General features: G+C 40.0%; 1 protein-coding gene across 1 annotated transcript in view; it reads right to left on the bottom strand.

The window, feature by feature from the left end:
* The window catches only part of LOC140235920 (uncharacterized), a 136605-nt gene that overhangs the window by 43530 nt on the left and 78222 nt on the right, over positions 1-14853 (bottom strand). Inside the window, exons 2-6 of the mRNA XM_072315913.1 lie at positions 9106-9216; positions 7276-7419; positions 6222-6329; positions 1336-1623; positions 729-761 (exon numbers count right to left, since the gene is read on the bottom strand). Coding sequence (XP_072172014.1) covers positions 729-761; positions 1336-1623; positions 6222-6329; positions 7276-7419; positions 9106-9216 — 684 coding nt within the window. The remainder of the gene's footprint in view (positions 1-728; positions 762-1335; positions 1624-6221; positions 6330-7275; positions 7420-9105; positions 9217-14853) is intronic.

Raw genomic sequence — 14853 nt, 5'->3', positions numbered from 1 at the left:
CGTATGAAGTGAAATTGTCTCGGCCGCGTACGTGATGGGTGCTGCACACTTCCTCGCGACTACAGCATATCTATAGTGGGCTCAGAACTATCTTCATGAAAAAAAGTATTTCAAAGAAAGTCCATCATAAAATAGAGTGAAGTAAAAATTTTCATGTGATACCGCACTCGTAACACAACAATATTTTTTTTTTTTTTTTTTTGCGGTTGTGATTAAAGATATCCAATATATATTATTCTTTCAATGTGTTTTCGCTTTAATCCCAAAATATCATTACTTTATAAAAATAAGCTTCACAAAGTCAACTCTTTTTACGAGAAATTCTTTATATAGGGCCTAAACATATAATATTTAAACATGTATATATAAAGATATATATATATATATATATATATATATATATATATATATATATAAGGTCCTTAAACTCTGATTCACAGAAATAAACAGAAATAATGTATAGATGTACTTTCTATAGAGGACTTGTAACCAATCGTCAGTTTTCTCGAAGCGGTTTTGGACTAGTGGATACAGAATTATAATACGTGTGTGTGTGTGTGTGTGTGTGTGCGTTTTATTTTTCGAAAAAGAGATGTCACCGCAACTTAGGAACACCCTGTGGTCAGCCATATAATTTTTTGACATCTTTGTGAAATGGAGAGGAAAAGCAAAATAGAAAATGTTGTTTCCGAAGTAGAAATATCATAGAAACTTTGATGCAAACTCACCGTCATCCAAGCTTGTGACAAAGCCTTCACAATCTGCATTTCAGAAACAGGAAGTGGACATATGGTTAACGACAAGAAATGAAATTGCCCCTTTTCTTTTTCATCACATATATTCAAGGAGACAGGTAAATGCAAAGAAAAGCTTGGAAATGAATCACATTTGAAAACAAAAATGAGTTATTAATAAGAGTTAAAGCTGGTAGAACCGGAAGCTTCTAAATTTTGTAATTATCTTATACCCATTCTAATGTTCTTAAGTGGGGGGACCAAGTGAAGCATAACAATCTTTGTCTCCAACTTTCCAAAAATATAACGAAACATTTCCGTACAACGTAAAGATTGATAGAATATGTTGTAATAGAATCATGTTTTTACACTTTACAAATTACTATTCCAACAAATCATTGCTAATGTCAAATATAACACACTCCGAAAGAATCCTTCTACTGATTACTTTGTAAGACACTTGTGCCAAGTGGGCAGCGTTTTGTGATAGGATTTACCCGCATCATAATGTTTACTCCTTTTCATGAGACAGGTGCATTTATACGTTTCTACATTTCTGATTAAAAGAAGAATATTTCTGACCACACTCACGAAAACTTACGAGTGGATATCCTCAGCAGGACGTCCCCGTCGCTGTCGAAGCGGTAGGACACTCGCTCCCCCTCGAAGTATTCCCCGTACTCGAGCCACTCGCAGTACCGGTCCGTGAACGACACGTAAATCTGGCGGCACGTGAAGCTGGACCGCTCGACGCAAATGCGGGCGCATTCCTCTTCCATATTCTCGATGTAGTCCCTGAAGCGAGTACTCTCCCAGTCCAGTCCACCCGGTACGTTGGTGTTGTATTGGTTTGGGATGCGCATGAAATCGTCCAGAACAGAAGTCTCACCTGTGCCAATGCCGAAAATAATCATTTCAATAAAATGATGTCAGTTACCTCATATCAAATTCACCATGATATCCCAAAAGTTCCGCGATGACATGAAAAAATGAAGAAACAAACAATTAACCAAAACAAAATGAAGAACAAACCAAAACTAAAAAAAAAAATCCCCTTAACCGAACCAAACCATGGGCGTAAATCCCGGGGGGGATGGGGGGATATATCCCCCCCTGAAATGGAGGAGGGGGGGATGGCCTGTACAATCATCCCCCCCTGAATTTTGAGGGGAAAAAATGGAGGAAGCAGAAATGTGATTGTAGCAATTTTGGCATATTGCATGACGTTTGTATGCCGGCCTTCAGACAGGTAACAGCTGAACAGTATTCTATCTTGTAGGAAAATGTATAATTTTCTCAAGCGCTCGCTCGCTTCGCTCGCTCGCGAAGAAAGTAACATCGACATACACTGTAAGGTATGGCTCACGCGTTGACAACGTCAAATAGTATAGGTCTACATGTAAACATGCTATGACGCGAGTAACTGGGGACCATCTGCAAAATATGTACGAAAACATACAAACAAACAATAACAACAACTTTATCGCCATTTGAATCCCCTCCATTTCCTGAATCATTCCTGAGAAACGACAGTGACTGATGACTCATTCAGGATACATCTATGGGCATACCAAGGGAAGATCAGGGACGTCGAATCTATGGGGGGCAAAGGGGCATTTGCCCCGCCCCCAAAGGAAGTGTTTAGACAGACAAATCATTTATCCCCCAAGCAATTCCCGAGATGAGGACAAATCTCGAACTTTCTTAATGGAAAATTGTCCAAATATCGCCAGAACTATGCACCAGATCGTTGTATTGCAATCATGAACATGCAAAAGGTCCGCTATACAGGATAAGTGATAAACTTTGTACACTTTTGACATAGACGTATATTCCCTAACTTATCAAAGAGTGTGCAGCAGATCTTTCACTTAACAAAAGCAACCTAATATGTATAGAGGCGTCGATGGGGGGGGGGGGTGGTTCTGAAATAAAAGTGGGACAAACAAAAGCGAAAAATATAGCTACAAACGGCAGTTTTTGGAGTGTAAAATTTTAAAATTTTAAAGCTCGCTCGCTCCGCTCGCTCGCATTTAACCGCTATGCCATTCTCCTGATGTTGCTGCCAGTGATTGACAGCAGGTGCACCCGGTGCGCCCCCCTTAATTTCCAAAGCGAAAATATAGCTACAAACGACAGTTTTTAGGACTGGAAAATGTCAAAATTTTCAAGCTCACTCGCTTCGCTCGCTAGCATTTAATCAGTATGCCTTTCTCCTGATGTTGCTGCCAGTAATTGCCGGCAGTTGCGCCCGGTGTGCCCCCTTAATTTCCAAAGCGAAAAAATCAGCCACAAACGGCAGTCTTTGGACTGTAAAATGTCAAAATTTTCAAGCTCGCTCGCTCCGCTCGCTCGCATTCAACCGCTATGCCATTCTCCTGATGTTGCTGCCAGTAATTGCCGGCAGTTGCACTCGGTGTGCCCCCTAAATTTCCAAAGCGAAAAAGTATAGCTACAAACGGCAGTTTTTAGACTGTAAAATGTCAAAATTTTCAAGCTCGCTCGCTCCGCTCGCTCGCATTTAATCGCTGTGCCATTCTCCTGATGTTGCTGCCAGTGATTGTGAGCAGGTGCGCCCCCCTTAATTTTCAAAGCGAAAAATATAGCTACAAACGGCAGTTTGGGGACTGTAAAATGTCAAATTTTTGAAGCTCGCTCGCTTCGCTCGCTCGCATTTAATTATTATTCCATTCTCCCGATGTTGCTGCCAGTAATTGCCAGCAGTTTTCGCCCGGTGCGCCCCCTTAATTTCCAAAGCGAAAAATATAGCTACAAACGGCAGTTTTTGGACTGTCAAATGTCAAAATTTTGAAGCTCACTCGCTTCGCTCGCTCGCATTTAATCATTATGCCATTCTCCTGATGTTGCTGCCAGTAATTGCCAGCAGTTTTCGCCCGGTGCGCCCCCCCCCCCCCCCTTAATTTAAAAAGCGAAAAATACTAATACAGCCACAAAGGACATGTGGGACTGTAAAATATCAAAATTTTCAAGCTCACTCGCTTCGCTCGCTCGCGTTTAATCGTTATGCCATTCTGATGTTGCTGCCCGATTGCCGGCAGTTGCGCCCGGTGTGCCCCCTTAATTTCCAAAGCGAAAAATATATCTACAAACGGCAGTTTTTGGACTGTCAAATGTCAAAATTTTGAAGTTCACTCGCTTCGCTCGCTCGCATTTAATCATTATGCCATTCTCCTGATGTTGCTGCCAGTAATTGCCAACAGTTTTTGCCCGGTGCGCCCCCTTAATTTCCAAAGCGAAAAAATACAGCCACAAACGACAGTTTTGGGGACTGGAAAAATGTCAAAATTTTCAAGCTCATTCGCTTCGCTCGCTCGCATTTAATCATTATGCCATTCTCCTGATGTTGCTGCCAGTAATTGCCAGCAGTTTTCGCCCGGTGCGCCCCCCCCCCCCTTAATTTCCAAAGCGAAAAATACTAATACAGCCACAAAGGACATGTGGGACTGTAAAATATCAAAATTTTCAAGCTCACTCGCTTCGCTCGCTCGCATTTAATCGTTATGCCATTCTGATGTTGCTGCCCGATTGCCGGCGGTTGCGCCCGGTGTGCCCCCATAATTTCCAAAGCGAAAAAATATAGCCACAAACGGCAGTCTTTGGACTGTAAAATGTCAAAATTTTCAAGCTCGCTCGCCCCGCTCGCTCGCATTTAACTGCTATGCCATTCTCCTGATGTTGCTGCCAGTAATTGCCAGCAGTTGCGCCTGATGCGCCCCCTCCCCCTTAATTTCCAAAGCGAAAAAAATATAGCTACAAACGGCAGTTTTTAGACTGTAAAATGTTAAAATTTTCATGCTCGCTCGCTCCGCTCGCTCGCATTTAATCGCTATGCCATTCTCCTGATGTTGCTGCCAGTGATTGACAGCAGTTGCGCCTGGTGTGCCCCCCTTAATTTCCAAAGCGACGAATATAGCTACAAACGGCAGTTTTTGGACTGAAAAATGTCAAAATTTTCAACGCAAAGAGATTTCACCGTAGGAAGGGGAAACCCCCTACCATACCCTCCCCCCTCGTTTGATTCGTTCCCTCACATAACCGCTCCTCCTAAGATCAAATCCTGTCTACGCCGATGATAGGCCCCATTATTTAGTAGGCCTTCACAGTGATGTCGCACAGCAAGAGCTGAAATACCACGATTTTGTCATTCAATAATATATTGTGAATATTTCATTTTCTTATTGTTTTTTTAAAGAAAAGAAAACAAAATTTTCACCACAAGTGAGCACCAGATCGCTGAATTTCAGGTCTGAAAATGCAAAATCTTCCTCGTGTGGGAGAGGGATACCCCCCCCCCCCATACACACCCTTCCCCCGTTCGGTCGTTCCGCTCCCTCGCACAGATATTTCCCCCCCCCCAAAAAAAAAAAAAAAATAAAAAAAAAAAAAAAAACGTTTTCATACTTTTAAGGTCTGATTTTCCGCCGAAAGTCGTCTGACAAGCAAAAAAAAAAAAAAAAAGCAACAAGAACAAAAAGTCTTTATGTTGTTGCTGCCACTTTTCTCCCACTTTATATTTCATGCTAAAGAGTGGGGCATCCGATCCCTGTAAAGTGTGTGTGTGTGTGGGGGGGGGGGGCACAAAGCTTCTCCCCCCCCCCCCCAACCCCCATGCACCCCCCCCCCCCAAAAAAAAAAAAAAAAAAAAAAAAAGGCCGCGCCGGTCCGGTTATGGGCTTGTAATCGTGGTGATGGTGACCATCCCCCCACTCCTCAGTATGGATTTACGCCGTTGAACCAAACCAAATCACTCCAACCCCCCCCCCCCGAAAAAAAAACCACTCACAGATAACAACACAAACAAACATGCAAATCATAAACACAAACAGTTATAGATACAATGGTACGAGCTACCGCGTGATATGGGCAGGTACTAGTATATGTATGAGTAAACGTATTACTGTACTTTCTAAATCTTGTGTGAGACAAAATCATGAATTGTTTGGTCTTTGTTTTGGGTTGTTTTATAGGTAGCTCCTGTTTGTTTGTTTGTTTGTTTGTTTGTTTGTTTGTTTGTTTGCGTGGTTGGTAAGGTTTTTTCTGAGAATTTTCTTTTCTTGTGTGTGTGTGTGTGTGTGTGTGTGTGTGTGTGTGTCTGTTTGCTTCTATACTAAGTTTCGAATACAAAATGTTAGATTTTAAAAGCACATCTTTCTTTCAATTTGTCATGGATTAGGCATCCTTTAAAATGAGAAAAGAATTTGTTATAATCTATTATTTCAAGAGCACTGTTTTCAGTTTGTTATCGATAAGGCATCCCTTAAAACAATCAGAAAAGAATTTGTTATAATCTATTATTCTCAGGGTGCCTCTAAAAAGATTAGGTTTTACTCATTTGCTGTTCATTTCAGTTTTCGCTATTGTTGTTTTATCATTTGTTTCTTTTTAGAGGGGTTGCGTTGTTGTTGTTTGTTTGTTTGTTTGTTGTTGTTGGTTGTTTTTTTTTTTTTCCCTGAAGGGAAGGCTTACATGCTGGAATGAAGCAGAAGTTCCACTGAATGTTCCCCTCCAGGTCCGCATAAAAACACCATGGTCTCTCTCTGTTCATCGGATTACGACAGTAGTTCTCCGTCAGGTCTGCTCGAAGAGTTAAAGGGATAGAAAAATTTTTGTCGAGATGATTCGAATTCAGATTTTAAGATTTTTTGAGATAATAAGGAACTACGTTTTGATCCAAAAGTAATTCAATGTCTATTTGCTAAAAATCAGTTTGAAATGGCTGAAATATTCGAAAATAAAGTCAAACAAAGTGGCCCTAATAAAAGGTGGTCTCACCTTTTATTACGACCTTTTTGTTTTTGGATATCTGACTCATTTCAAAACCAATTGTCATCAAATAAACTTTTTAGTTCCCCTTAGAATTGTTTTAACAATATCGTGAAAAAGGTTAAAATCTGAATCCCCTCTCACCCAAAACTATACAATTCCTTCAAGAAGCAATCAATGATTAGATAGCGGACAAGATAAATATAGACAATCAATTGATGAAACCAAGTCAACACACCAGGCAGCAGAAGGAAGAAAACCTTCTGTCAAGAGTAAATATAGAATGTCTTTCATTTGGAAAGCGGAAAAGATAACTACTTATTTTTCTTCACAATACATCAGAATTACGTATAGAGTGAGCGACAGCCATGAAAGGGAAAAATGAAAACAATGTTTGAGCCTCCTAATGAACATAAAAAGTAATGTGAGGTTTGCAAAACTTCTGCATTAGGCCTAAATGTGTTAGACCTGCGCAAATAACTACACAAACAGAGCAAATGCTTCAAGTAGACATACCACCATCTTGCTCGATCGATCATTTATTGTGATTATTTGTTCATCATTACTTGCGAATGTGTTTTACCCGATCAAAAATCCCCAATGTATAACATGTAGTGTGAGAAATGCTATACGTTTCCGGCGTGTTTAAACAGCTTCTGCTATATGGAGTTCGTGATTTCAATCCGCGATTAATGGGTAGTTCCATTAACTCCAATTGAAATGCTAACGCGTCACCAGGACAACCGGGCTTTCTTACCGCTTTCCTCGATCCAAAATGTGTCCAGCTGCATGCCGGCGACCGCCAGGTCCCAATTAACACATCGGAATCCATTTTGTGTGTACCGTGCGAGGCCGCGGTAGTCTGTGCCATTCGTCCTGGGATTATAGCATCCCGCGCGTTCTGCAAGCAGACAAGTGAATCGACACTGCAAAATGATATGCTTTCTCACCACACTTTTAATTCACTTTCCATCTCTCTCCCTCTCTTTCTTTCTCTCTCTCTCTCTCTCTCTCTCTCTCTCTCTATATATATATATATATATATATATATATATATATATATACATATATATATATTAATTTTGAATGCAAAGACAGACAAACGCCATTTTCAACGTTGTTTTTTTTTTCGTCATAAAAAACGGAAAAGAAAGTTAATATATCAGTGGTAGAATAACGAATATTTTCACAACATATTTGAAATCATCACATGAATCGTTACTATTTTCTTGCTTTTTAGCAGATTTAATCCAAAATGATATTACGTCATCATACGTAACGGGGAGAGGGACTTTACTTCACCGATTTACTTTTTTTTTTTTGTCAGCCGATTGCAAGTGGCACTAAAGTGTCATCTCCCCCCCCCCCTCCCGAAAACGGATCGACGTCACTGTTCTCAAAAAGTCTGCCACCTAACTTGGAAAAACGTAGCAGCCGAACCAGGAAGGGGGGAGGGGGTGCGCGAGGGAGCAAATGGCGATTTGTTTTTCTTTTTGTTTGTTTGTGTGTTTTGTTTGTTTGTTTGTTTGGTTTTTTTTTTTTTTTTTTTGCTTGTTAGCTGATGAAACCCGGAAGTGGCACCAGAAATATAAACTGCTACTTGCACCCCCCCACACACACACACACACTCACACACACACACACACACACTCTCTCTCTCTCTCTCTCTCTCTGAAAACGTGACGTCGGCTATGGCCTTTGGAAGCCTGTTGTAGCTCAGCTATGCAAGAAAATTCCTATCGTCGGCATATTAAGTACAGTTCGACCTTGATTATCCGGCCTCTTTTTATCCGGAAATCTCTATTATCCGGACGCGTTCACGCAGTGGACTTTTTTTTTTTTCATCCAAAAATTGAGAAAAAACAGTGACTTTAACATCTTTTCATGGATCTACTTCACTAATTTCATAAGATGTGCATGATAGGTTTCTAAATATCTAATGTGGTAAAACATGTATGATTTTCACTTAAAGATACACTTTATTTTTGTGAAGAAGGGACTACAATTTTGCGCAGGCTAGCATAGATTACACCACCGTTGCGGGGTACGCTACCTGCCTAGCTGCCAGTGCACTTGGACGGCAGCTTGGACGGCAGCTATATACATTAACATTGTGTCTCCCATATCCGGCCAATTCGCTTATCCGGATGAGCGCCGGTCCCGACATGGCTGGATAATCGAGGTCGAACTGTATAACAGGGAGCTTTAGATTTTCGTGACGGGGACGTTCAGAGAGGGAAAAAAAAAATATTTTGAGCACGCGGAGAATTGCGTATCAAAGTCGATCTGTTTTTATAGCTCGTGTCGTTTGAGTTTCACAACGCGTTCTGGGTTATTTTTACGTCCGCTCAATTCACGACGTAGAGATCTAGTTCATGCACTGATCATACGAGGGCTCCATTTTATTTTTTATAGGTTGCGTCCTAGCGTAATCTAAAGCTACTTTTCAGCATGACGCAGGGAAAAGGAGAACGTCCAGGCTAAGCGTCGTCTCAGACGTCCGCGCCGCAAATCTAAAGCTCCCTAATTACTATTGTACTGACAGCGTACTAATCGAAGATAAGTCGTTATACCGATGGTACCATACCGTTGCAGAGTGGTACATCACAATAGCTCATGCGGCCGTATTCGTTGAAGCACTGTGGTACTAGTTCGCCTCCGTATATCTCACACTGGCCTGAGACTGAAGACTCTTCATCTGGAAAAGCAAATACAAAAGCAAAACAGACATCGACACTCTAAAAGGTGTTAGAGGGCGCCTTCGTGCGTTCATGTCTCCACTACTGAGGACGTGAATATTGCCGGTACAATGTCAGATATAAAAAGGGTCTTCATCTACTATAAAAACTCTGATATCTTTTGATCATAAGTTCTATCATAAGCGTCTCTCTGGAATGGTCGAAAAAAAAAAGACTGAGGAAGTATACACACAACGACACATCGAGACACGGGAAGACAGCCTATCAACGCAACAAAGAAAAAAAAATACCCTTCCTATTTCCTATTAAAACGTATGGATAAATTTTAGGGTCATCATATTCGTCTCTTCGACTGACTTTTTAACTAAATCTACCAACAAATCAATTTATTATCCATGTCAAATGTTGTTTTCCATCGACTGAGTGTACACATAATAAAACTCTGGTCTCACTGGACGTAACACGCAAAGAGAGTTATCTTCACTAGGCCTACAGAGTAGGTGGTTGGGATGGTTTGCAGGCATAGAGCAATGTTAAAGACCAGCAAAAGTTAATCCGTACCAAGGGGATGCATGTGAATTTCTGTGGCGTTTATTGTGGCCTTTTGACAGTAATTTGTCTGAGGTTTACGGTCTGCGAGTGCGGCAAGTTCAAGATAAGGAACATTATAGGTAGGTCACATAACTGCTCTTCTCAACTGCCGAGTAAAGAACCGCGCCGGGAACACAATTATGGCGACATGCAGAAGTGTTGGCTGTAAAAAAAAAAAAAAAAAAAAAAAATGAAAAGATCAGGCCAAATTGGCAGGAGTTCAAATATACATACTAGATATGCAGCGTCGACGAAGTCCCACGTATGTCGGAACGTGTGATTATTTCACTGTCATGAGCAATGTACTAGCCATGGACGTGGAAGGAACTATTGTCGCACGATGGTACATTTCAAAGGATTGTTATGTGCGAGCGCCCGAACATGAATAGAAATTTTTGGGCTTTATAGCCCGAATTCACGAAGGTGGTACATTCTTTGTCCATGGTTTAAAGGGTGTGTACAGTTCTGGTCGAGGTATGGATTTAGCTTTTAACGTTTTGCGAGATATTAAGAAACCACTCTATGAGATGTCAAAGAGCATGCAATTCTAAGGGGTATCAAAAGATTATTTGATGAAAATCGGTTTTGAAATGGCTGAGATATCCAAAAACAACATGAAACAAAGAGATCCTAATAAAAGGCGTGGCCTGTAGTCTTTTATTATTGTCTTAAACCATGGACAAACGTATGAGGCACCAAGTGTCGCTTGGCCTACTTCGTTACGACATCAGCTGTTTCATCGACGAAGTGACCATTTCGTCTACCAAATTTTAATTTCGTTACGAAATGACCGATTTCGTAACGAAATAGGCCATGCGACACTTGGGGCTCCATACAAAACTACGGCATTTGTCCATGGTTTTAACAATGGACAAAGATTGTACCACCTTCGTGAATTCGGACCTTTGAGTCAACTTTGCTGTTTGGTATATATATATATATAGAAACCCACTGTCTTTCTTCTTCTTCTTCTTCTTCTTCTTCTTCTTCTTCTTCTTCTTCTTCTTCTCTCTCTCCCTCTATTTAAAGCACTCCACACATCCATGATGCAGTATAACATAACCACAGGAAGAAACTAACGTTCAGGTTTATGCACGTCGAATAAATCTAAGGGGAGCAAAAATCTTACCGGTCTCGGACGACGATTCGGAAGAGGAATAATGATAAAAGGAATATGAATAGCGGGACGAGAACGATGATTGGCATGGATAGCCACAGGTCGAGCCTTCGCAGTATGTAGTCACATTGCCCAAGAATGTGGTGTTTCGGAAGTTGATGCAGTCATATTGTGCAGATGCTGAAAGGAAAACGAGGAGAAATTTTCAAAATTCAACTCAATATAATGAAATTCATATATAGATTTAGCACATACATCTCAACAAAACAGATCATGTTTAGATGTAGTAGGGATGTTGTAGGGACAAGACAAGATGACCTCACAAAACATAAAATAAACTTATTGACCTAAACAACGCAGTTATCACATGACCGGAACGTTTTCTGGTTCGGTTGCATCTTACAATCTTCCCCAAACAACTGAAAGATGAAGACTAACCATCCCTAATAACGTGCATTAATTATTGCAAACTGAACTGTACGAAAAAATAAACATTGAAACTCATCTATTGTGAACTAAGGGACACGTATTTAATCATACTAGAAGCTCAAAAAAAACTTTAAGCATGATCTTAAAGGGCTCTTTGATGATTGAGAAATCGTCGTTGCCTCTGAAACGTATCCAAGCATTTTACATACCACACTTACACTTGTAATTTATGTTATGCTTTGTGTGTGTGTGTGTGTGTGTGTGTGTGTGTGCGTTTGTAAGTGAGAATGAGTTACATTTTTTTCCCACTGGCATATTCATGATCTACATCAATCATATATTCCTCTTATAAGCGGTAAATGATAACACATTTCATTTTTCATCTAACAAATCATTGAATTCCTTTTTTTATACCACTTTCGGTTAAAAACCGATACATTCCGTACAGTAAATGAGAATGAGTTACATGATTCAATATACTCAAAAGATATAGGTTAGGTATGTCAATACTTTCTCGTGAAGGAATTATCAGTGGGATTGATTCATAATCAATTTTATTCATGTTGAAGAGGAATTGTTTTCAGTATAAATTGAAAATTGATTTGTTTGAGATTTGAATTGCATTTGTACTGTATTTGTTCAAGTTACACCCAGAAAGAGTTGATTCATGAATGATTTGAATGAAATCAATAAATACCAGGAAAAAAAGTGTGTTTGTGTGTGTGCGTGTGTGTGTGTGTATATTTCCCCTGATGCCATGCAGCTCACTGATAGGCCTACAGATCGAGCGTATATTTTCTGGTATGAAATTTTCCAATGACAGAACAGTGCTTGTTTGAATTCATAATCATTCAGTTCTGAGAAAATAAGCATAATGTATTTCCATAAATGAATATACAGGTGAGGATTAAACAAAACTTCGGCAATACACAAATGCATTAGTTTGAATGTTTATTTGATTGGGATTTTGTTTGTGAATTGTGTGGCGCTCCGACAAAATGAGTCATAAGTCGCACGGGGACTTTTTCCGTAATGAGCCGAAAATGAAGGGGAAGCACTACTCGGGTCGAAATTTTTTTATGATGGATTTTGATTCCTTGACGTTTTATCTATTTGTACAGAAAATTTCAGCGTGTAAAAATGAGGACAAGAATCCCAAATCACAGTTTCTCTGAGACAATTTTTTTCGGTTACATTTTTTTCGAACGCTCGCCTTTGCGCTGCGTTTCGCACCTATTGTTCTTGCCCGATTGAGACTCCGCCTCCGTTGCTAGGGCGTATGCTAATGAAGCATTGCTCTTGACCCCATTGAAGACAAAACAAAGCATGGTGCGCGCGGCGGCGTCGGCGGCGGCGAGGGCTTAATTACGCAATAACAGTGAGCTGACCAAGGCTATCGATTGCATGACCAGCGAGTTGCGTTTGATACATGCACCACATTTCATGAAGTGGTGATTGATGTGACGCACAAATGGCGCTGAAAAAAATTCCAACGAATGATCACGCAAAATTTATGATACTTTATCAATGAGCTAATACATGATCACATATCGAACTTGAAACCTCTCTCTATGTGTGTGTGTACTTTTACAACTTTTATTGGCCTCATTAATGAATTCATTCAAATAATTATATATAACTGTCGTTCCCTGGTATGTGACTTGCTGTTTAAAGTTCATCTTTGGAGATATAGCATGGCATAAGTTGTCAATTATTCTCGTCTTTATAAAGTCGACAATTCGCATGATAATTTAAGCCAGATGTTTGGGGATAGAGCCTTCTCTTCTGTTGCACCACGTCTGTGGAACTCGCTACCAGTTCAGCTTCGGAATTGCAGCAGCCTCAATACATTCAAGTCTGCACTGAAGACTCATCTTTTCCGGCATCTTTGTGAATGATGTGTGACACTTTTTAGGAGCTGGGCGCCTTTGAATGTTTCTAACAGATAAATGGCGCCATACAAATGCTGTTTCATCATCATCATCATCAAATGTGTGTAATGCGTAATTTTATTTCCCCGGTTAATAAAACTTATTGCCCTATTTTCTTATGATGGTTTGGGCCGCAACGGCATGAAGAAAAATCGGACGACAAACATTATCAATGCCCAAATAGCTCGTGTTCCCTTTGGAGGATATTCTGACTCTTGTCATTTGTGTATTAGAAGTAGGACCTATGAGAAAGTGACAGAAAGCTATGTCGCTACTCAAAAGTGTTTTTCTTCATTTTTTTAAAAATCAGAATGTGTGTAATGATAGTTGTTTGTCGTGTCTTACGTGTAGCTGACATGTGAGAGGTCAAGTCTGCAAAGAATTTGGCTAACAGCTTTGCGAAGTAGCAGCGCTAATTGCCTATTGAATTGTGTATTCTGAGGAATTCCGAATGAAAGAACTCGGACGACACTGTTCACGCCTTGTATCCGAGTAAACCCGGCATCAACGAAGCCTTGAACAATGAAAGGTAACTTCCTGCTATCACGGGGTGGATAATCACGCAACCAGTACAATTCTTTTTTTCGCTATTGATAGCAGAATTAGTGACGTAACGGAGCGAAAGTGTTGGAGGATCGGCATTATGTCTGCTAATTTGTAAAAGATTTTTTTTTTTTTTTTCAGTTCCCTTTTGTGTTCAGAACCACAGCCAGGGACGCCAACTTACTTTATCTTCTACAAGCTATCGTTACTATCTTAAAACGTAAATTTTATGAAAGGTTGAAAGTGATCGCGGAATCAGTTCTTCTGCGTGACACAAGGCTTTTATAATAGCATACCAAGCTTAAATCGTTTACCTGTATAGAAAGGCGGGAATACACACTTATCGCAATCATCCGGATTTGAGAGTGATACACTCTACTATTTTTTTTTTTCATCTTTCCCCCGACAAAGACCATGGTAATTCAAAACAAACAAGCAAACAAACAAACAAACAGACAAACAAGCAGTTGCATTATATCAGAACGTACAGAATAACATTATTGTGGTTCATGCATAGGTCATCTTTTGATGTATAGTAGTCATTTGTTGTCGTTTTTATAGCGTGTCCTAATAAATGCCTTTAGCGAAAACCCAACATAACTTTTATCAAGGAGGGAAAGGAACTTAAATTTAAATATAACATAGTTTATAGAAATCAGACATGTAAATAAGGCAGTCATATACATCCGCATGGCCGATTGTAATCTCTTACTTTGACTATTAAACATGATCGCCTGCATTTACGTGCTTTTTCTAATTTCTTGAACTTTGCCTCATTTTCTCTTTTTTCTTTAAAGAATTGCTCGCAACGTTTAAAAATCGTAACGCAGTCCGCTTTCCCACAATTAAATGTTCCATTTGATTCGTCACTTATTGTTGGTCGGGTGACGACAAATGTTGGAAACTCGAGCGATGATACATGGCATTTTGTTTTGTTGGTTTTCGTCTCATTGCTCAAACGAATTTTGACTACGATTACAGAGGTATCATCTACGAGACTTATCTGATGGTTTTTAATACAGAAA

This window comes from Diadema setosum, chromosome 12 (assembly GCF_964275005.1).
Source record: "Diadema setosum chromosome 12, eeDiaSeto1, whole genome shotgun sequence".
NCBI lineage: Eukaryota > Metazoa > Echinodermata > Echinoidea > Diadematoida > Diadematidae > Diadema > Diadema setosum.
Note: the sequence above shows the minus strand (reverse complement) of the source record. Positions and strands in the feature narration are given on the sequence as shown.